Consider the following 20297-nt stretch of genomic DNA (forward strand, 5'->3'; position numbering starts at 1 on the left):
CTGCCACTCTGGCGCGGTAAATGTGGGTAGCCAATAGGAGACCTCGGTCTTCTCCTCTCAAAGCCTCGATGCCGTTAGACCTCGGTCCGGTGACTCCACTCCGCAGTCAAAACCCAATCTCACACCATACTGTCGAAAACGTCCTCCTTACGCGTCTCTGTCGGATCGTGTTGCTGTTCAGACACCGATAGTCGTGTACGATGCGCCATCCCACTGGTTTACGAACGCAGAATGTCGGAGCTGCATGAGGGCTGATGCTCGGCCGAATCAATCCTTTAGTGATCATTTCTCGCACCCACTTGTCGATCTCAGCCTTCTGCTCCGGTGAGAGTCTCCACTTCTGACGGTACATTGCAATGTTGAGGTCCTTCACGTCGATGCGGTGTTCAATATCACGCTCCATCGGCAATCCGTCAGGCAGCTCGGGTGTAAACACATTGTCCTTGTACTCGAGAATGACAGGGTACGCGGGATTCTTCTTGATCGACTCCCAATCGATTTACAGGAATCGTTTTGCTTTTTCTGTTCCGACGTTGTCAGGTTCGTCACTTCGTCGGATGTCACGCTTAATCTCCTTGATCGTGTCGTTTGTCAGCACTCACGAAATCGTGTTCGGGCTGGTCCTTCGCAGGTAGCCGTAGAAACTTCCGCAGCTTCTTTCGTATGATGTACTTCGTTTGGACTCCTTCCGAGTCAACTACTCCAAGAGTAAACATTGCCTCAACCTTAGCATTCTTCTTCTCTCGCCTAGAGAGGTTCCCCCCATCACCAGCTGGTCTTTCAGCAGCTTCGGCTTCGCCCTCCAACAGCGTTTCTGGCACGACGGGTCGACAGGAATCACGGCTTATAGTAGACGAGCTTTTGCTGGCCACAGCTCGGTGACGCCCGAAATCTATAGTCTGACTGCACCTCCCGCTGGGAGTCGAAGTTTCTGCTCCTGAGGCTCCAACTGGTACGCTATTCCTGAAGCATCGACGTTTCCAGTCGATCTCTGGTTGTACATCCACGAAAAATGGCATCCCAAGGACACAGTCAAACTCATCCGGAATGTCGAACACGACAGCGACACACTGGTAGTGGGGGTGTCATGGAGGCAAACGGTTAACTTCGCTAACTCTAGGACCGCTTCCCCAATGTTGTTGTCTCCCAGTTTCACCTTGATCGTTCGGTCCGTGTACACATGTGTCTTCGGCTCATGCTACTTCGCAAACACTCGTGACACGTAGACCGTCGTAGCACCAAAGTCCAACAAGAACTTGGCGCCAATCTTGTTCTCGCGCTGCTCCATGTTCCCTTTAACAGCAGGCAATGGTGCGCGGTTGTAGACGAGAGGGTCTTCGCAAAGTAGATTCAACGTAGCTTCGTTTACGGTTAAACTCTCTTCGCTAGCGCTCGCTTGGCACTTCAGGTCTTTCTTCTACTGGCATGGCTGGTCGTTTCCCTGCTCGCGCTGCAGCTTGCTGCAGTCACGCTTGAAGTGTCCAGGCTTGTTGGAGTGGTAACACACACAGGACCATTCTTGGTTTGCTCCGCAGGCGCGTAGTGACCAGCCTTGTACGAACGCTTGCTGAACGGGCTCTTGTTTCGGAACGCGTTAGAGCTCATCGGCCCATGGAACTGTTGAACACGCTCTGGTTTCTCGCAATCCGGCCTGTGATCGCCACCGAAGTGGTACATCTCGTACTTGGCGGCTTGATTCATTGCTTCGCTCAACGTTGTCACGTTCTGTAGCTTGACGCAGGCCTGTGTGGCGCGCTTGAGGCCGTCGCATGAGTAGCTGACTTGGTCCACTTCGCTCATATTCTCAACGCGGAAGATCGACGACGAGTACTTCCCGTTGTACTCTTCAATGTCGCCGGTCTGACGGAGTTGACGAAGCTTCTGCCGGAGCACCGCTTGGTAGTTTGACGCTTCAAAGTGCGCGAGGGCGTCGTGGGTAAACCGTCCCCATGCCTGCTCTCCGCTGGCGTTCGAGAGGACAAGAACAGGAACCATCCCGATGCAGGTTCTTCCATCGCGGTACCAGCGATTGCCCGCAGCGTGTCGTTGCTGTCCGTCGCGTCGTGGCCGTTGATGCGACACAGCGTCTCCACTTGGAAGAGCCACTGGCGTACGTCCTCGTCGCGCTTCCCCTTGAACTTGGGCAGACCGCTTGGGACTCGAGGCTTCGACTCGGTCATCGGCGGGCGCGGCCCTTGGTTCTTGGCCTGTAGGGTCACAATTTCGGCTCGCAGCAGTGCGAGCTGTGCCTCTAGTTCCGCTTGTCTTTCCCCTTCCGCGGCTGGCGCGTCGTGGTCGTTCTTGCGCGTCGCGGGGGCCATGGTCGTCCGTTCTTGACCAACAAGTGCTACCAGTGTTACAAAACTGACCCTGCGGTGGGCGGAGGGAGAGGAGGAGCTGCTTGGGGCTGGCGGGGAAATCACGAAGTGCTGGTCATTCCCCGACCAACTGCCCTGCAGCCAAACACGTGGCTGAGAGAGCCCCTTTATTTATCAATACCCTTGCTAAGTAGTTATACCACTAACCTGGTACAGTAGCCATATCTGATACATCTCGTATTCACGAGTGAAGGTCGGCTGAATTCAAGATGGCTACACGGATAGCGTTCTGCTTGCAGTAGACCACTTCACATTTTGTTGCGCCGCGTCCAACCGTGCTACCATGTCGCCCAACGCGCATTTGGACACCCGTGAAGCAGTCCGTGCCGCTCTCGGCTCCGTGACCTGCCAGATCTGCCTTGAGGAGTTCATGTTGAAGCACCACACGACCATCAAACCTGTCACGCACTTCTGCTCGCCAACGTGTCCCGCCGTCTTCTGCTCGCAGTGCCTCGAAAAGCACCTGCAAATGGCTATGCAGGTCACGTACGCAGGGGCGTTGCCCAAGGTTCGCTGCCCAGTGTGTCTCGTCCCGGTGAACAGGCAGCAGTGGACTCGCTGGCTGAGCCGCGACGCCGTGACGACGGAGCCCCTGCTCCAGCAGTACAAACAGCGATGCGAGGCCGCGTGCAGCTTCACCTGCCCTGGCTGCCACAACCCACAGTACTCACAGCTGCCCGACTTCCATCAGGACGCACGCCCGGACATCGCCAACGCTGTAGCTCTTACACTTCGACCGAGGGAGGCGGCTCGCATCCCCGAGCTTCGGCGAGTCGTTCGTCGATTCTGTCGACACCGACAGGCCACCACTGCACGAGACGTGATTCGCCACATCACCGACAACTTCCCAGCGTCCAAGATGGACTGCATTGTCCACAAGGTTCTCCCGCTAATCCAGGACGAGGAGCGACGAGCGACGCTGCTACTCGCCTACCACAGCGTCCACCGCCGCGTTGTGACTCGCTGCTGTGGCGTATTCGCCTGCTTCAACTGCAAGCGGTCCCTGGGTGACGGGAATGCGCCGTGCCCGTGCGAGATGGAAGACCAGGAACAGATCAGCGACGACGACATCGTCGAGTGCCGCTCCTGTCGCGTGATGCTCGTGAAAGTGGACGGGTGCAGCAGCGTCTGGTGTGTGTGCGGTCTCGGCATGAGCTGGACCGACGAGCTACGAATCAAGAAGTTCAACCAGCGAAAACTGCTTCCGGTGGACCCCTTTGACATGACCATGTACGACAGCTGGAAGTCGTGGCACGACGCACTCCGGAGTGCCGCAGGTGAAGATTGTTGGGAGCTCCGCCAGTCCGCGATGCTGCACAGTGTTAACAATTCTTTCCCGGCCTTCCGCGAAACACTGCGCCAGTTCGTCTGGAAGAGGCGATTCCGCAAGTTGATCACGAGTGCCGAGCTTGAGCTGCGGCATAAGTTCGTGATACGATTGCACCCAACTTTCAGGGAATCACTTCGAGCTTTAGTTTGGCGCCGACGCCGCTTCCACTGTAAGCTTCTTGACGAGTGCCGCATTGTGTTTGTCACCCGCACTGCTCGTCTTCAATCCCCAGCGATCAAGCCTCTGATGCTCAAGGTCATGTGGTACTGTCGGTTCCGCCAACAGGTGCTCGGCTCACTGCTCCGTCGATTCTACTGCCTCTCAATGGGCTGGGGAGACCTCAGCGAAGAGCAGCAGGAAATCGAAGAGGATCAGTTCGCTATGTTCTGTATCGGGCTCAACTAGCTCACCAACATCTATCACCCGATTCATGCATAATAAACAATCATCATCAATAAACAACTTTCACCTCCATCAAATACGCCGTTTCTTTCCAACTCTTTTTCCCACTTACCACCACATGCCCCAGTGAACTTTGTGCTGCCATCACTACCTCAAGCCGTCACTATACTTGATAAGTCCCTACTATCCGCTACAACGCGATACTAGTACAAACCGAAACTACTACGCGCTACTAGTACAAGCCGAATGTGCTCGGCGGTATGCGGCAACTTGCCTTGGTCCAAAACAACACTTCATGGAGCGTAAGGTCAAAGTGAAAGGAGATTGCTACTTGCGTAACTGTAAAACCTGAAGCAACGGAGACTGAAAGCAAATAGTACATGTTTAGAGAAGCGAGCGCCAAACAGCGCCCGCTCCGATTATCAGCAATCTGGCAGGCTCGAAGCCTCGTCATGAAACGAAGCCGCTTATCTGCTGACGCTCTTGTTCTCCTCCTTGGCGAAGGCCGGGTCGAACTGGCGCGACTGGTTGATGGCGTTGCGGTGGATGTTGGCGAAGCGGAAGCGACGCGCGCGCCAGTCCGCGCCGTCCTCGCTCTGGTAGTGCATGGAGCTGTTGCGCTTGCTCTTGTCGAAGCACACGTCCGGGTTGTGCAGCAGATAGCGGCTGGCCGAGGCGCCGGCGGCCACGGCAGCGAAGCTGCAGATGATGACGACCGGGAAGGTGCCGCTGTCCGTGGTCCAGAGCTTGAAGAGGCCCATGCTGGAGCGCGCTGCCTTGGCGGACATGGTGGACGGGTGGAGGTGGTGGTGGTAGGGTGTCTAGAGAGACCGGAAGTGCTCAAGGTGGTGCAAAATGTGCAATGGACTTTGAGCAGTCGGCTTTTGGTGATCCGACTTCTTTCCGACGATGTTCAACGCTGCTGCGGCTCATTGCCATTGTGTTTTTCGCTATAGATACGCGAGTCGCTCGCTGCGTTTCTAACTAAGGCGGGAGCGGGGTGGGTGATTTGTGAAGTAACAAGAATTGCCTCGACGAACCGAGCTGGTACTGGCCAGATCGATGTCATACCGGTTTTAGTGGAGCCCAAGCCTGTGCTGGTGGTAACTAGCTAGCTGAGGCTATCTCGCCGCAGGCAGCACTGCAGACCCCCCGATTCGAGTAGCGGATGCTGGTGGTACAAGTCATATTGCACCACCCGCTTCGGTGGTCGCGGTCTCTTCGCTGTAGTTAAAAGAATCGGCGTCGATGCCTATTTAGAGTTAACGCTAGTCGAGCCGATTCAGCAAAGACATGCCTGCAAGGAGGGGGGGGGGGGGGGGGGGGGGGAATATGTGTTTCCGAGCGGACGGGCGTCGTGTTTTCTTCGGCTGGAACACACAGAGACGCGATCATTATCTCGAACACGCACAAATCCGTCCCGGCCAACGAAGCGGCGGAAGTTCTTTCGTGCGGGAAGACGCCTGGAGGACTTGTGCGACTTCTCGCATTATTAATAGGTTGACCGGGCTGGGCGCGTGTCCATGCTTTCCCATAGATAGTGGCCGGCACCGCTGGAAAACACGATTTGCGCGTCAACTCGGTTTGGTCACTGCGTTGCACTGCGGTGCTGCCCCGGCGTTTGTTTGCATCGCATTTCCCTGCAGCAAGACAGCGGCAGCGACGCCAGCCTGACTCACCGCCACCAAGACACATGACGAACGCTGGCAATAGATTTCACGTTAACGCTGCTTGTTGAATCGTAACGGCGGTGATGCCGATGTAGCAGGCAAATCGCCGACCAGCTGCGGTTACAGCTCGGCACGAGCTGTTTGGTAGATAGGTAGGTTGGTTTCTGTCGATTTCGCCGACGAGCCCGAAGAGTACCGAGGCATCCATGCAAAAAACGCAAGTCACACGAGGTGGTCAAGCACACCCAACCGTCGTTGCGGTCGACACCACCACACACCCGCGCAGCCGATCCAGTCGAAATGCCCTGCAACGGATAGCCCTCCCCTCCCCCCCTACGCGTAGCAGTCACCCGCTTTTGACCTGACCCACCCCAGTCAAAACGTTCAAAGTGACCCCGCTGTCTGTTTGAGGGGAGTGCTATACACTATCTTCCGCTCGGTCGCGTCGAGCCACTGCGCTCCGGCCAGGGCGAGGGCCCGCACGGTTGCCGCTGCTGGAAGTGCGCGGGCCACTCTGAAGTAACATCGTCTGTCAAATACCGGTTCATGGACAGTTCAGGCCCATTGTTACTTCAGTGCTCGAAGAAACGCGTCGGTGCGTATCTCTAGCGTTCATAGCGATTTGGTATGGGCGAGTCCGGCGTAAGTTCTTACAGCGACGTTCCTCCCGCAGACACCCGATCTCTGAAGTTAAACGCAAGGCCGGCTCCGCGTATCTCTTGCGTCGCCAACGTGTGGCGACCGTGGGCGACGTCGCGATGGCCCGCTAGACGCCGGCAATGCACAGCAGCATTGCATATTTTGCACCGCCTTGAGCACCTCCGGTCTCTCTAGACACCCTACCACCACCTCCTCCACCCGTCCACCATGTCCGCCAAGGCAGCGCGCTCCAGCATGGGCCTCTTCAAGCTCTGGACCACGGACAGCGGCACCTTCCCGGTCGTCATCATCTGCAGCTTCGCTGCCGTGGCCGCCGGCGCCTCAGCCAGCCGCTATCTGCTGCACAACCCGGACGTGTGCTTCGACAAGAGCAAGCGCAACAGCTCCATGCACTACCAGAGCGAGGACGGCGCGGACTGGCGCGCGCGTCGCTTCCGCTTCGCCAACATCCACCGCAACGCCATCAACCAGTCGCGCCAGTTCGACCCGGCCTTCGCCAAGGAGGAGAACAAGAGCGTCAGCAGATAAGCGGCGTCGAGCGAACGTTTGTTCGAGGACTGCTGCGAGGAGCTTGCTGCTCTTTGTCTAGTAACGCACACCACATACATTTATTCAGGGTTTCGACCCGCACGCCAGCTCGTGGTTTTGTTTGCGTGTTTTGCCGCATTTTATCGAGTGATCTTTGCCTGCACCTACATACCTTTTCACTGTTGACACTCCCCGATGTTTCTGCTTACTCTTTGCAGCCCCCCGTGATCACCCAGCACCGAGTGCTCTCGAAGATGCCCAGCAGGTTGGTCAAAATTGCCCACACGAGCGCAAACGATAGATACGCGATAGTAAACGCGCCCATGCGGCGACTGCTGCCGCCTGATCGCTTCAGCACCTGTGGTTCGGCCTTCTGGCGAGGCAGCAAAGGAGGGGGGGGGGGGGGGGGGGGGGGGGGTAGAGCAGGGCTTGTAGTGCTGAAGCGCGCTAATATCGAGCTTGTTGCTAGAGAAATGGAGTAGCGGCTAAGTATTATGGTTTGAAAGATATGCCTTAGAACTGCTCTTCCGCGCGTGCATATCCAATCTAATACACCATGTTTCATTTTGCGGATTGGGAGCTTTGCTGAATCCACGGGGAGGGTTTGTGGGGCAGGTACATGTCAAATGCGGTTGTCGAGGAAAACCGATTCCACTGACTGCAATTTGTTTTTTTGCGGGTCAGGCCGTTAAGACCGCTCATGCGCGTCAGAAATGACAATAGATCGAGGAACAACGCGAAAGCAAGACGGTGCCAAGTGATACATGCTCCAAACTACAACCTCCATGAGATGAATACTACATGTATTGTGTTTTGCATCGATTTTGTCAAAACAGAACAACAAAACTCGGTTTAAAAGTCTGTATCAGAATGCAAACTCTGAACTCTTGGTTACGATGTACTAGTAGAACGTGTAGAACTTTCAGTTACGAAGTCCTAAGTCGGAATTAAAGGCGGTTTTAGAGCCACAAAACCCGAATTACACTACTGTCAGTGCATTTCCGACTTTTCCGCCGCTAAAGCAGAGCACAGAACCCCGGTGCAGCAAGCGCACTATTCCCATGACTTATTCGGCTGATTTTCGCTGGTGTGCAGTATCTGCTGCACGTGTACGTCATCAACGTGAACTTCACCCACGACATCTTTGGACCCAAGCCTCGCATGAATGCTGTGATGTCGCTTACCTAAAAGTTTTTGATTAGGGGCATTTATGAGCGCGAGCTGTGACTAATTTTTATCTCGATCAGGACACCAACTCCGATGAGCTGGTGTGTTTGACTCAGGAAACGACACTCGGTGTACCACGATAGACTGTCCGGTTCGCACCTGTATGTTGTCTAAGATTCTACGTGCACTATCTCAGCCTTCGTGAAGCTCTAGTTGATACTGCTTTGTTTCATCTCTCGCTATTGAGTCCACGCGTGGGGCTCACTCGTGGGGTCACTTTTAGAGTGATTTGATGTCTCAACTACATGCAGAAAACTCCCTAACTATGTTGGTACGGAGCCTTTTCTCAAATGATCCGTCAAAATTTAACGTCAAGTTCTTCGCAAATGCATGCCATCACGCATATAGAGTAGCGAGCATGGCTTGTAGCCGCGGTCAAGGAAACGGTATTTAGCGATAGGATGCGCGCAGACTTTGCTCTGTTGAGTCGATGTTTGTTCAAATATTATTGGGTCAACGCGTCCAATAGTAGCAGGTTGGAATAGATAGCCGAAGGTCTTGGACTTTCACCGTTTTGCCGCATCAAACGAATACTGCTGCATACATGTAGTAGTATTTAGACCACATTGCATGCCCCGACGACTTGATACGGCCTGGTCAGACAACCTAACTATTCCTTAACCAAGAATCTGAGGCATGATACTGCTCTTGCAACAATGCATGATAGAAAGCAAAAAGTTTGGTAGAACTACTTCCTGCATGATCCCGGACGGACTGATGGACAAGCTGGACATCGTTCTACTAATTGTCCTACACTCCCTTGCCGATCATCTACCTACCCTTGACCTCGCTTGTGTACTCGATCACGTACTCGCTCCCATATGCTCTATTGCTCTTTCCCGCTATCACTGCGGACTCGTGTGTTCCGTAGGCAAAATTTGAACAGTGCGCTTCTTCGGAAGTACAGTATCTGTGTTGTCACCGTGATACCGAGGTTCAATTGTGCAAAACCCAGGCGAGTATCATGTACTTTCCACTGTATAATAATTCAACCAAATTTCGCTCCTTGTGTTCAAGCGATCATACTTTGCCTCCGTGATACAGAGCGCGTCGATATTATAGGACCATCCCTGTGCGCATGCTCAAATTGAGCATGCGCACAGGGTTGAGCAGCTCAATACAAATCTGTCATATCGCCTTGTACGGGGTTTCGGTTAATATTGGAATTTGTATTGGGCTGGGGGTGGTCCTGCACAAACAGTTTGTTGTATACGAGCGCAAGTGTTATACTGGGAACACCCTAACAATGAGGGGGGGGGGCAGTCCCGACGGATTAATTGCGTGCTCGTAACTCGCATTGGCGCAACCTTCGCGCCACATCAACCTGAATGATGTCGACCCAGTAACTTCGACAGGTGTTGGTGCTGAACAGCTTACACCTTGGACAGCGAGCTGCGCCATGTTGGTCTACGCCCCGCCATGGACTAGCTGCTCAAGAAGAGCGAGGCCGTGTCCGTGTCCATCCTCAAACACGACGAAAGCAAGCTGTGGGCTGCAGGTCAAGGCGCGAAGAAGGCGCTGGTTGGCTGCGAGATGGTCATGAGCACGCTCCACATGGCCGTACAGAAGGCCATCGCACCGGTGGCCAAGACGGCGGCCATCCAGCTCGAAGGAGAGGGCGTACGCGCACTAACTTAAGCGATTAAGGCAGGAGCTTCGACTCCAGGTGCAGGTACGCCGAGAGTTTACAGTGAAGACAGTGGCGGTAGGTAGGGAGACCGAAAAGCGCCGAGCAGAGCTTCGAAGGGCATTGGAAGAACTGCACGCGCAGCTAAGAACCAGAATGCTGCGTTCGAGCAAGAACGGAAGACGTGGGTGCTGCAAGGAGAATCAAGGCTCAGCGGGTCGTTTGAGACGACCGTGCGTGTCTCCGGTAAGTCGCGGGCAAGGGTGTAGGCAAGGGTGAGACGTCTTTCAGCATCCCAGTGTGCCCACTAAAGGTTTGTCACTACAGCTCCGACTTTATAACGCGGTGCTGTCGCCAGCGACCGCCATGACAATGACAGACTCGTTCAGCGCTACGTAGTGAAGCGAATACAACGAGTTGATAACGAGCCGACCTCTGTGAGAAGTTTGTCTTGGTAACAATAATTTTCCTACGACATTACAAGACGCTTTGATGATACTACATGGCCGACGATAGATAACTCCTGTTGTCACAACAATAACAACAAAAAGAAAAAACTGTATCAGTGCCAGCAGCAACCCTTTACCGCATTGGTGTTCCCAGTCAAGCCTAGTTAAAGCGCATAGCAGATCTTTCTCAGCGTCTTTCACAACTGCTATCGAAACTCCACCCCAAAATGATAAAAATTAAACGTGTTATGAGGCCGCATAGGGGCGGTCCTATAATTTTGACGTGCACCGCAAAACTGGCATGCGTGAAAAGTGCTAAGTGATCCCGATGATCTCGTAGCCGTATCATTATCCCTTGTGTGATCGCTCACATTAACCAGAACATGAACCTGCAATAAAACACCTACAGACGTCTCCCCCGCTAATACTTACCTTCCCTCTCACACAAACACAACATTTAGTGACGATGTGCATAGTGTACTCGTATCTCACTGTACGATATCAACAAGTTGCGTCTTTCTCGCGTTCTCTTCACCGCCCAACCGTTCTCTTCTTCCTGACCGCATGGTATTTCCACATTTCTCATCCTGGGCTTTGCAGAACCGCAATACAGTAGTACTGTACTGGTAACATTCACTACGGTACAACTATAGCGCCCAGGAATTCCCAAAACACGGGGTCCTGGTGATTTACTTTTACATTTCACGTAGTTGGAAAAGTACTCTCAAAACCAGCCTATCGATTCGTAGTGTATTGGTACATGCATGAGTGAATGCTGACTCAGGGCCGTTCTTTAACAGAGGTAGTGGAGCGATTCTCGCAGCATTTATTCCAAACCTAAATCCCGAGAAAGTACGGGAATCAAATCTGGTGGAGGCCCCCCCCCCCCAGATTTTTGATTGGCTCCCAGACTGATGGATGGCCCTTTTATAGCGTATTCTAACCAAATTTGGAATTTGGTCCAAGTTGATCCCTCCAAAAACGCTGCGGGAATTGGTCTAGTTTGGTGAATTTTGGCATCACCGTGTTACTAGTTTCCCGAGGCACTCAGCGCCAGTTGACACCGCTGACACAGTCAGGCGCGGAATAGCATAGCCAGGCTTGAGGAGCACGAAAGGTAGCATAATATGCTGGATTTATTGTGAACCTCGTGAACTCTGTCAGCCTGTGCTTTGCAACGTGTGCCAGCAAAGTACAGACAACGACGCAGAAATCCTACATGCAATCCTGCAGACAAGGTCGTGCGATTCAGCATCGCCAATGCTATCCAGCCAATTAGTAAACTTGGTCATCTGCCTGTAAGTACTTTAAGTACTTTATACGAACGTTTGAGTGGTTTATGACACTTTATACGTGTTTTATGTAGTGCTAAAGTGCTTTTTACAGTGCTGATGGACGAGGGATTCTCACTATTTTACTATGGTGTGTGACATTCAGTGGTCTCGGATTTCCGCGTCGTTGTCTGTAAGCACGATTTCTGGCGTAAAATAGGTGGATGACCGAGAAACGTACGGTTGATCATTTGTACTCGATTTGAGCAGAAAGCAGAGGCCTCACAGGCAGTGAGGCCTCTTCCGAAGCTGCTCTGAAGAGTATTCGCATACTGCACGTGCATTCAGTCCGATATTTGCGATTGAGCGCACAGCCAGCCCAGGAACAAGAGTCACCATGCGTCTATACTCTGTCGTGCTGTTGGCCCTGATCACGTTGCTCGCTAGCAGCAATGCAGTCTCGGCAACCAAGCAATCCGCTCCCCACGCGGGCAATTTGGGCGTTCACACTCCGACGAGGCTTCTAAGGGGAACGAGCAAGACACACGAAGTCACTGACACAGAAGAGAGAACACCAAACGTTGATATTATGATCGCGGACGCTGCTATCAAGGCGAAGAAGGCCACCATTTGGAAGCTAAAATTTGCTTTTTGGAAAATACTTCTTAGGCGGACGCCCCTCAAGGTGCGCGAGAAGTTGGGGATGGCGGGAATGGGACGTGAGGTCTACAGCCACAAGAATTGGAAGATGCTTCTGGCTTATCAAAAGTTTTACGGGAAGGGGCCACTTAAGTACCCTTGAGCTTACATATCATCGCCTCCAAAGTATCTGCCTCAAGGTTCCGCATGCCCAACCTTTTATATTGAGGCAGTATTCCGGCTTCTGCGAAGGACGAGAACAAGGACGTCCCCAGGTAAGGCAGGAAGTCCGTCACTAAATAACTGAAGCGGTTGCTACTTGGTTCCCATATTGTCTCCGAGCTTTTACCTGTGTTTGTGTTCGAAAGCAACGTATTGTAGTGACTTGGATTGGCATTACACCGTGGATCTTACCGAGCTACTCGAAAACAGAACGACGAAATGAAAAGAAAAGAGGTCAGCGGAGAATGGTGCTGTTCTGGAAGACATTTCAAGGCCGATGTATGTAGGACCAGCACTCCAAAAAATGTAACCATCTGGTATTCACGAGTGAAGGTCGGCTGAATTCAAGATGGCTACACGGATCGCGTTCTGCTTGCAGTAGACCACTTCACATTTTTCTGCGCCGTGTTCAACCGTGCTACGATGTCGCCCAACGCGCATTCGGACACTCGTGAAGCAGTCCGCGCCGCTCTCGGCTCCGTGACCTGCCAGATCTGCCTCGAGGAGTTCATGTTGAAGCACCACACGACCATCAAACCTGTCACGCACTTCTGCTCGCCAACGTGTCCCGCCGTCTTCTGCTCGCAGTGCCTCGAAAAGCACCTGCAAATGGCTATGCAGGTCACGTACGCAGGGGCGTTGCCCAAGGTTCGCTGCCCAGTGTGTCTCGTCCCGGTGAACAGGCAGCAGTGGACTCGCTGGCTGAGCCGCGACGCCGTGACGACGGAGCCCCTGCTCCAGCAGTACAAACAGCGATGCGAGGCCGCGTGCAGCTTCACCTGCCCTGGCTGCCACAACCCACAGTACTCACAGCTGCCCGACTTCCATCAGGACGCACGCCCGGACATCGCCAACGCTGTAGCTCTTACACTTCTACCGAGTGAGGCGGCTCGCATCCCCGAGCTTCGGCGAGTCGTTCGTCGATTCTGTCGACACCGACAGGCCACCACTGCACGAGACGTGATTCGCCACATCACCGACAACTTCCCAGCGTCCAAGATGGACTGCATTGTCCACAAGGTTCTCCCGCTAATCCAGGACGAGGAGCGACGAGCGACGCTGCTACTCGCCTACCACAGCGTCCACCGCCGCGTTGTGACTCGCTGCTGTGGCGTATTCGCCTGCTTCAACTGCAAGCGGTCCCTGGGTGACGGGAATGCGCCGTGCCCGTGCGAGATGGAAGATCAGGAACAGATCAGCGACGACGACATCGTCGAGTGCCGCTCCTGTCGCGTGATGCTCGTGAAAGTGGACGGGTGCAGCAGCGTCTGGTGTGTGTGCGGTCTCGGCATGAGCTGGACCGACGAGCTACGAATCAAGAAGTTCAACCAGCGAAAACTGCTTCCGGTGGACCCCTTTGACATGACCATGTACGACAGCTGGAAGTCGTGGCACGACGCACTCCGGAGTGCCGCAGGTGAAGATTGTTGGGAGCTCCGCCAGTCCGCGATGCTGCACAGTGTTAACAATTCTTTCCCGGCCTTCCGCGAAACACTGCGCCAGTTCGTCTGGAAGAGGCGATTCCGCAAGTTGATCACGAGTGCCGAGCTTGAGCTGCGGCATAAGTTCGTGATACGATTGCACCCAACTTTCAGGGAATCACTTCGAGCTTTAGTTTGGCGCCGACGCCGCTTCCACTGTAAGCTTCTTGACGAGTGCCGCATTGTGTTTGTCACCCGCACTGCTCGTCTTCAATCCCCAGCGATCAAGCCTCTGATGCTCAAGGTCATGTGGTACTGTCGGTTCCGCCAACAGGTGCTCGGCTCACTGCTCCGTCGATTCTACTGCCTCTCAATGGGCTGGGGAGACATCAGCGAAGAGCAGCAGGAAGTCGAAGAGGATCAGCTCGCAATGTTTAGTATCGGGCTCAACTAAACCGCAGTGTATGTCAACCACGTATTCGATACACCTACCTCAATCTAAGCCTTGCCGATCGAACACTTAGATGGTAAGTGATTCATTGGTTCGTAGGTTCGTCCAGGAGCAGGATGTGGGGCGAAGTTGGAAACGTTGCCCACGCCAGTCCGACGCGGACGAGTTGACCGCCTGATAGCACTTCCAGAGGCACGAACACAGCAGTATCACCGGTTATCCCAAACCGGCTTAAGTGCACCTGCGCCTTAGCATCCCAGAATTGAGAGCTGCGTTGGACGCGCCTCTTCCTGTTAGCAATGGTTCCGGTGGGGATTCATTACCTTTATCAATGCCTGCTGCGCTGTGAGTTTTCGTGCCCATTCCTAACTTCAAGTCTTCGACGTGGTGCTGCATAAGAGCCCCTCCGTGTGCGTCGGGGAAATACGTCACACTGCCGGCGTCGGGCTTGCTAACTCGGTTGAGGATCTTCAGCAAGGTCGTCCTCCCCGCTCCATTTCGTCCAGCGAACACCACCTCGCCGTATCCAACATTCAATGAAACGTTTGTGGTCGTGAGCGGAGTTGCTTTGAGCTGCCGTACTTGTTGGGACGTATCTGCGTTTTTGAAGCCAAACCATACGTTGTCCAGCGAGAGCACTGTTGGAAACCATCTTGCCCATCCTACCAGTCTTTTGGTCAATCTTGTGCTGCAAACGCTCGCTGAATTTCGTCTTGGTATTCATGGCCTCTTCATACGCATCGTAGTTGCCGTCGAAGCACACGAATTTGTTTATCCTGCCTGCGCACCAATATGGTTTCCTCCGCAATCTCGTTCAAGAAGAATCGATCGTGGGATACCAGCACAATCGTCAAGCAGCCTCCTCAATGGACAGCAAGTAGTAAAGTAGCCCGAGCTTCCATCGATGGCCAAGTTGAAGTGTCAACTTAATTGAGAGTCTGGAATACCGTAACTTAGTCGAACCCTCTGGAAAGTGATACTTTAATTGGCGTAAATACAGTAGTGCAACAAATAGGCAAGTGCGCACTCCGAGCAGCGAGCGATCGATGGAGCGGTCGCGCTCGCCCAGGCGCAAGCGCCGCCGCGCGGAGACGGCCACGCCGCGGCGCGGCGGCAAGAAGGGCGCGTCTTCGTCCTCGTCCTCGTCGGCCAGCCGCACGCCCGGCTCGGGCGGCGCCGAGTCCACGATCGTGTGGAAGGACTCGCCCGCCGACAAGCAGATCAAAGTCTCGGGCACGGGCAAGATGGCGGTGCGGCGCGAGATGCAGGGCTTCGTGGGGCGCCTGGCGCGCGCCAGCCAGCAGTCGCCGCCCTCCAGCGGCGACGAGGAGAAGCGGCAGCAGCTGGGCCGGCGCGCGCGGCGGAAGGCGGCGGACGAGGAGGCTGGTGCGGGTATGACTACTCAGGGGATTAATGGGTGCTATGACTAATTAGAGGTGGTGGTTGCAGCCGCGTCCAGGCACTTGCTGTTCAGCCCCGAGAGGGCCGAGACTGGCGCCGATGCGCAGAGGACGCCCAGCACGGGCAGGAGACGGCGCTCCACCGACAGAGGAGACTCGCAGGACGAGCTCTTCAGCGTGCTGGACCAGATGGAGCAGAAGTACGCCAGCCCCGACGTGGCGCTGTCGCTGACGGGCGCCAGACCGGCGCGACAGCAGCATCAGCAGCCTGCAGGGTCTTCTACTGCCACTGTCGGTGCTGCTGCTGCTGTTGCTGCGGCCGAGGTGGACTTGACGGCGACCCCAGCTCCCAGCTACTCGTCGACCGGCACGCTGTCTCCTCGGTCGCTGCGGACGCAAGAGATGCTGACAACGCAGGAGGTGGTCAGGAACCACGAGGTAACCAAGCCTCTGACAGCGATCAAAGAGCAGGAGGCAGTGACAACGCCGGCCAAGCCGGTAGTTGTGGAGGAGGACTCCTTCGACGACCTGCCGGACGAGTCGTGGGACTTGATGGACCAGTTGGTGAGCCAACGAGCAATGATCGAAGCCTCCCATACACAAACGCAGTCGCAGACGGAGCTCGTCTCGTCCCAGAGCTTCGCGTTGACGCCGAGGCCGATGCCGTCGGCTGCGTGCGCGGAGCCGAAGAAGGTCCCACCGCTGCCGCCATCCAGTGTCCCGGCTCCAGTGGTGCGGCCAATGCATACCGTCGGCACTGCTCAACAGCTTGAGCGACCCGAGAGCTACAGGCGCTTTTTGGTTTTGGAAGTGGACCGCGACGTCATTAACCGCTCGCTCCTCTTGCGCCTGTTAGATGATCAAGACGTGCAGCTGGAGGCTGTGCTGACCGAAGACTGGTATGACGTGCTTGTTGAAGCTGGAGACACGGTCAACATTGTATTTACTGAGCAGGATAGAAGTGGGGTTTTCTCGCAAGACGGACCCAAGATACCGGCGGGGCGGCACTCGTCTCGCATACAGGTCGACAACATGCTCAACGTCGTGGTTGTCCACCCGGATATTCTGGTACGATGTAGCTCATTTCGGTGATTGTGCTGCATAAAGATGCTGATTGTGCTTTTGCTACTGTTCTTTCACACGCCAGGTGTCACCTACTAGAGTGACAACAAGTTTTGGCTGTTTGCGACGTGCGGTACTTCAGGAAACACTTGCGGTCAGTGGTACGACCGGGGAAAAGGCTTTCCTCGGTACACTAAAGCACGACCTGTTCGAATATGCTGTTCGGAATGGCTTGTGCAGTACCGAGGGTCTTTTTCAAGAGGCCAAGCGAATCGTGCATTCGAAGTATGGTTGGACTTTCGTGTTAGAAAGGGGATTTTGATAGCAAGCGTCTGACGTATATTGTATTGTTTGCATTCATAGCATTTTAGGGCTTGTCGAGTGCGGATTAAACGAGGAAAAGGCGTTCTTGGAATTACAAAGAGTTATTGAAGGCTATTGTTCATGGGTTGGTGGAGCCATCGCCGGATCCGGCACGATGTTGAACGAGGTCCCGCCCACGAATGAATCTAAGGTGCGCGTGAGCCGAGTTCTAGCTACTGAGGAAATGATGTGGTCCATCAAATGGGGACTGAAAGGCGCCACCGATGCCTCAGTTGAAGGGACTATTATTGATCCCAGGAATTTAAATGGGGGACAACCTGGAAGTGGAGTTTTCCCACTGGAGCTGAAGACAGGGAGCAAAAAGTATGCTGGGGTCGAACACCAGGGTCAAGTAATCCTGTACACACTGCTATTGAATGAGCGTTATCGGCAGCGGTGTCACGATGGCTTACTTATTTACGTTCCGCCCATTGAAACCAACCGCATCACCGCGATGGCTACGCATATCCGTGGGCTCGTCATGGCTCGCAATAATTTTGCCAGCGCCATCGCCAAAGTGAAGGCAATAGGAAGCTCCACATCCGCACAGGTATTCCCGCCTATGATTCGAAGGCGCGGAGATTGTGAGCGCTGTTTTCAGCTACATGAGTGCGTATTGCACCATGCAGCTACGGAGAATGGCACGGAAGAATCTAGCGGTCTTGATGAACTGTTCACACTGAAGACAAGGCATCTTGTCGAAGCAGATTTAACTTATTTTAGACAATGGAATCGTCTCATCGACCTGGAGCAGCAGCACGCTGAGAGGAATCTACGTGCGCTCTGGCTTCAAGTTGGATGGAAGCGTGAGTTAGCTCAAGAAAGCACCACCTGTATAGCACATCTCAAGCTTGTGTCAGACGCACCCGCACCATCAGAGTCTGGGGCAAAACGGATTCTACGTTTTGTTCGAGATCGCCGAAAACCACAGGACACCAAAGTGAAAAGCGAGGCTGAAGGTTATGTACAGCTAACCTCGTTTGTGGGCGTACGCTTTCGAGTAGACGAACGGGTTATTTTATCGGCGGAATCGCTGGATGGAAAGAGCTTGTTGGTTCACGTTTCTCGAGCCACTGTCCGCAAAATTGAGCATGGCCTCATCACTATTGAGGCTCGCCAATCGATCCCGTCAATCGTGACAAGCGGGCAGTCTGCCGTCGGTAAAGAGTATACGTGGAGGCTAGACAAGGACGCCATCATGAGTGGCTTGCGGCGCGCGAAGGAAAACCTCGTGCGATTATTTATTGGAATCCCACCCGAGGTTGTTTCAGCTGGTACAGCCTTGGCGAGCAGACCTGAGTTGCAGGTGCGAATGGCCTCAGTTGTCGCTTTCGGTGGTGATGGTAACGAGGAAACGCCAGGCGTAGGCGACACTCGGAGGCGCAACTTAATTGTGCATCTCACTCGCCCACTCTTCAAGCCTTGTCGGGTGACGGACCTAGTCACACAGCGGTGTCGGGATCGCGCCAAAGACGACTACGATGGTAGCGTGGCAGCCCAAGGCCAGGCTCTACTGGACGCATTTTTTGAACTAAACATCGATCAGCAACGGGCTGTCCAGCGTGTGCTAAGTTCTCTCGATTACGCGCTTGTTTTAGGAATGCCGGGAACAGGTAAGACCGCGACAATTGCTTTCACCGTTCGGGTGCTGCTGTATCTCGGGCTTTCTGTGCTGGTAACGAGTTACACGCATTCGGCCGTGGACAACTTACTGTTGAAGCTGCTTGCGCATCAAGTTCCCATGCTTCGGATCGGCAACACTGCGCAAGTGCATCCATTAATTGCAGATTTCACGCTGGATCGGCAAGCCGAGCGCGAAGGTATTTCGAGTGTTCAGGCTATGGAAGCAAAAATGATTAATGCGCAGTTAGTGGCGTGCACTTGTTTAAGTGTGAACAGCCACGTACTATTCGCCAAGCGCCGATTTGATTTCTGCATCGTCGATGAAGCGACCCAAATCACTCAGCCCATCGTCCTGAGTGCCCTGCGTTCTGCTGACACATTTGTGCTGGTGGGAGACCATTACCAACTCCCGCCACTAGTGGCGAATGCACAGGCCCGTAAAGAAGGCATGGATGTCAGCCTGTTTCGGAGGCTGGCCGAGGCACATCCGGAAGCGACCCAGCAACTGTCCTACCAGTACCGAATGAACCGAGACATCATGCTGCTGGCGAATCGACTGGTATACGGTGACAAACTGAAGTGTGGCTCTTTTAAAGTCGCGTCGAACCATCTCAAGTTGAACTGGCAGCGGCAAAACACCATCGGCCAGAAATTGTTGTGGCCCATTCAAGTGCTGACCAATAATCACGGCGTCATGTTTTTGGACACAGATTCTATGGGCGAGCCGACGGCGGAGAGCTCGAGCTCAGTGCAGACGAGTAGCAATGGTCGTCGAATTATGGAGAACATCGTAGAGGCTCAGGTGGTTGCTGGACTGGTGGAGCTCCTGGTACTAGGATCGATGCCACCCGATGAGATCGCGGTGATCTCTCCCTTTCGTTCCCAGGTCGCGCTGATTCAGCAACACCTCACTGCTGTTGCAGCATTCCGCCGAGCCGGTGGATCGGAGTGGGTCCATTCGGTCGAAGTGAGTACTATCGACAAGTACCAGGGCAAGGATAAGGGCGTTATTTTGGTCTCTTTCGTTCGCTGCAACGAGGAGAAACACGTGGGCGAGTTGCTTACAGATTGGCGCCGCATTAACGTGGCACTCACGCGTGCGAAGCAAAAACTGCTTCTGGTGGGATCGCAGTCAACACTCGGCGGTGGCAGTGCTCTCTTCCATGTGCTCTCCGACGTCGTTCAGGAGCAGCAGTGGGGATACAAGCTGCCACGTGACGCCGCAGAAGCACTACGACAGTTGGCGGTGAGTGTTGCGGCGCCAATTGAGCCTGATCCGGAGCAAGCGGCGATGGCAGGGCGTCGGTCTTCCGATAATGTGAAAGTTTCAGTTCTCCAGCGCTCTGCCGCTAGCAATGGCGACATCGAATCGCTAGTGCCAAATGTATCGAGCATTCCCTTACGCCCGCGCCAAGGTGTTCGTCCGCCCCAGATGAAGCCGATCTCGCGTGACATATTTGGTGAGATGTAAAAAGGCTTGCGACTGACGTATAATAGACAGATAGAAGATAATGAGGATCAACATCCATCTGTGGGTTTTGACTTCAAGTTTATTCCTTTTATGCTCACTTCGG

The 20297-nt window shown here is 54.2% G+C and overlaps 5 protein-coding genes across 6 annotated transcripts; 4 read left to right on the forward strand and 1 right to left on the reverse strand.

The window, feature by feature from the left end:
• Window positions 1-2661: 2661 nt before the first annotated feature.
• IUM83_05216 (Urease accessory protein) lies at window positions 2662-4113 on the forward strand (the record flags this gene model as incomplete). The annotated part of the gene is made up of 1 exon (XM_067929342.1): window positions 2662-4113. The coding sequence occupies one exon, from the start codon at window positions 2662-2664 to the stop codon at window positions 4111-4113; it is 1452 nt and encodes a 483-aa protein (XP_067794937.1).
• Window positions 4114-4577: 464 nt separating this feature from the next.
• On the reverse strand, window positions 4578-4898 carry IUM83_05217 (Phosphatidylinositol 3; the record flags this gene model as incomplete). The annotated part of the gene is made up of 1 exon (XM_067929343.1): window positions 4578-4898. The coding sequence occupies one exon, from the start codon at window positions 4896-4898 to the stop codon at window positions 4578-4580; it is 321 nt and encodes a 106-aa protein (XP_067794938.1).
• A 1749-nt stretch (window positions 4899-6647) lies between these two features.
• IUM83_05218 (Phosphatidylinositol 3) lies at window positions 6648-6968 on the forward strand (the record flags this gene model as incomplete). Its single annotated transcript, XM_067929344.1, has 1 exon — window positions 6648-6968. The coding sequence occupies one exon, from the start codon at window positions 6648-6650 to the stop codon at window positions 6966-6968; it is 321 nt and encodes a 106-aa protein (XP_067794847.1).
• Window positions 6969-12826: 5858 nt separating this feature from the next.
• On the forward strand, window positions 12827-14278 carry IUM83_05219 (Urease accessory protein; the record flags this gene model as incomplete). The annotated part of the gene is made up of 1 exon (XM_067929345.1): window positions 12827-14278. The coding sequence occupies one exon, from the start codon at window positions 12827-12829 to the stop codon at window positions 14276-14278; it is 1452 nt and encodes a 483-aa protein (XP_067794939.1).
• Window positions 14279-15321: 1043 nt separating this feature from the next.
• IUM83_05220 (DNA2-like helicase) lies at window positions 15322-20194 on the forward strand (the record flags this gene model as incomplete). Of its 2 annotated transcripts, none has more annotated exons than XM_067929346.1 (5): window positions 15322-15667; window positions 15725-16743; window positions 16823-17022; window positions 17101-17251; window positions 19157-20194. In XM_067929346.1, 5 exons carry the CDS (start codon window positions 15322-15324, stop codon window positions 20192-20194), a joined length of 2754 nt encoding a protein of 917 aa, XP_067794922.1. The 2 variants fall into 2 exon arrangements, with proteins under 2 accessions (XP_067794922.1, XP_067794923.1); XM_067929347.1 differs by having other exon boundaries at window positions 15322-15661.
• Window positions 20195-20297: the final 103 nt, after the last annotated feature.

Source organism: Phytophthora cinnamomi (assembly GCF_018691715.1).
Source record: "Phytophthora cinnamomi strain GKB4 chromosome Unknown Contig23, whole genome shotgun sequence".
In the NCBI taxonomy this organism is placed as follows: domain Eukaryota; phylum Oomycota; class Peronosporomycetes; order Peronosporales; family Peronosporaceae; genus Phytophthora; species Phytophthora cinnamomi.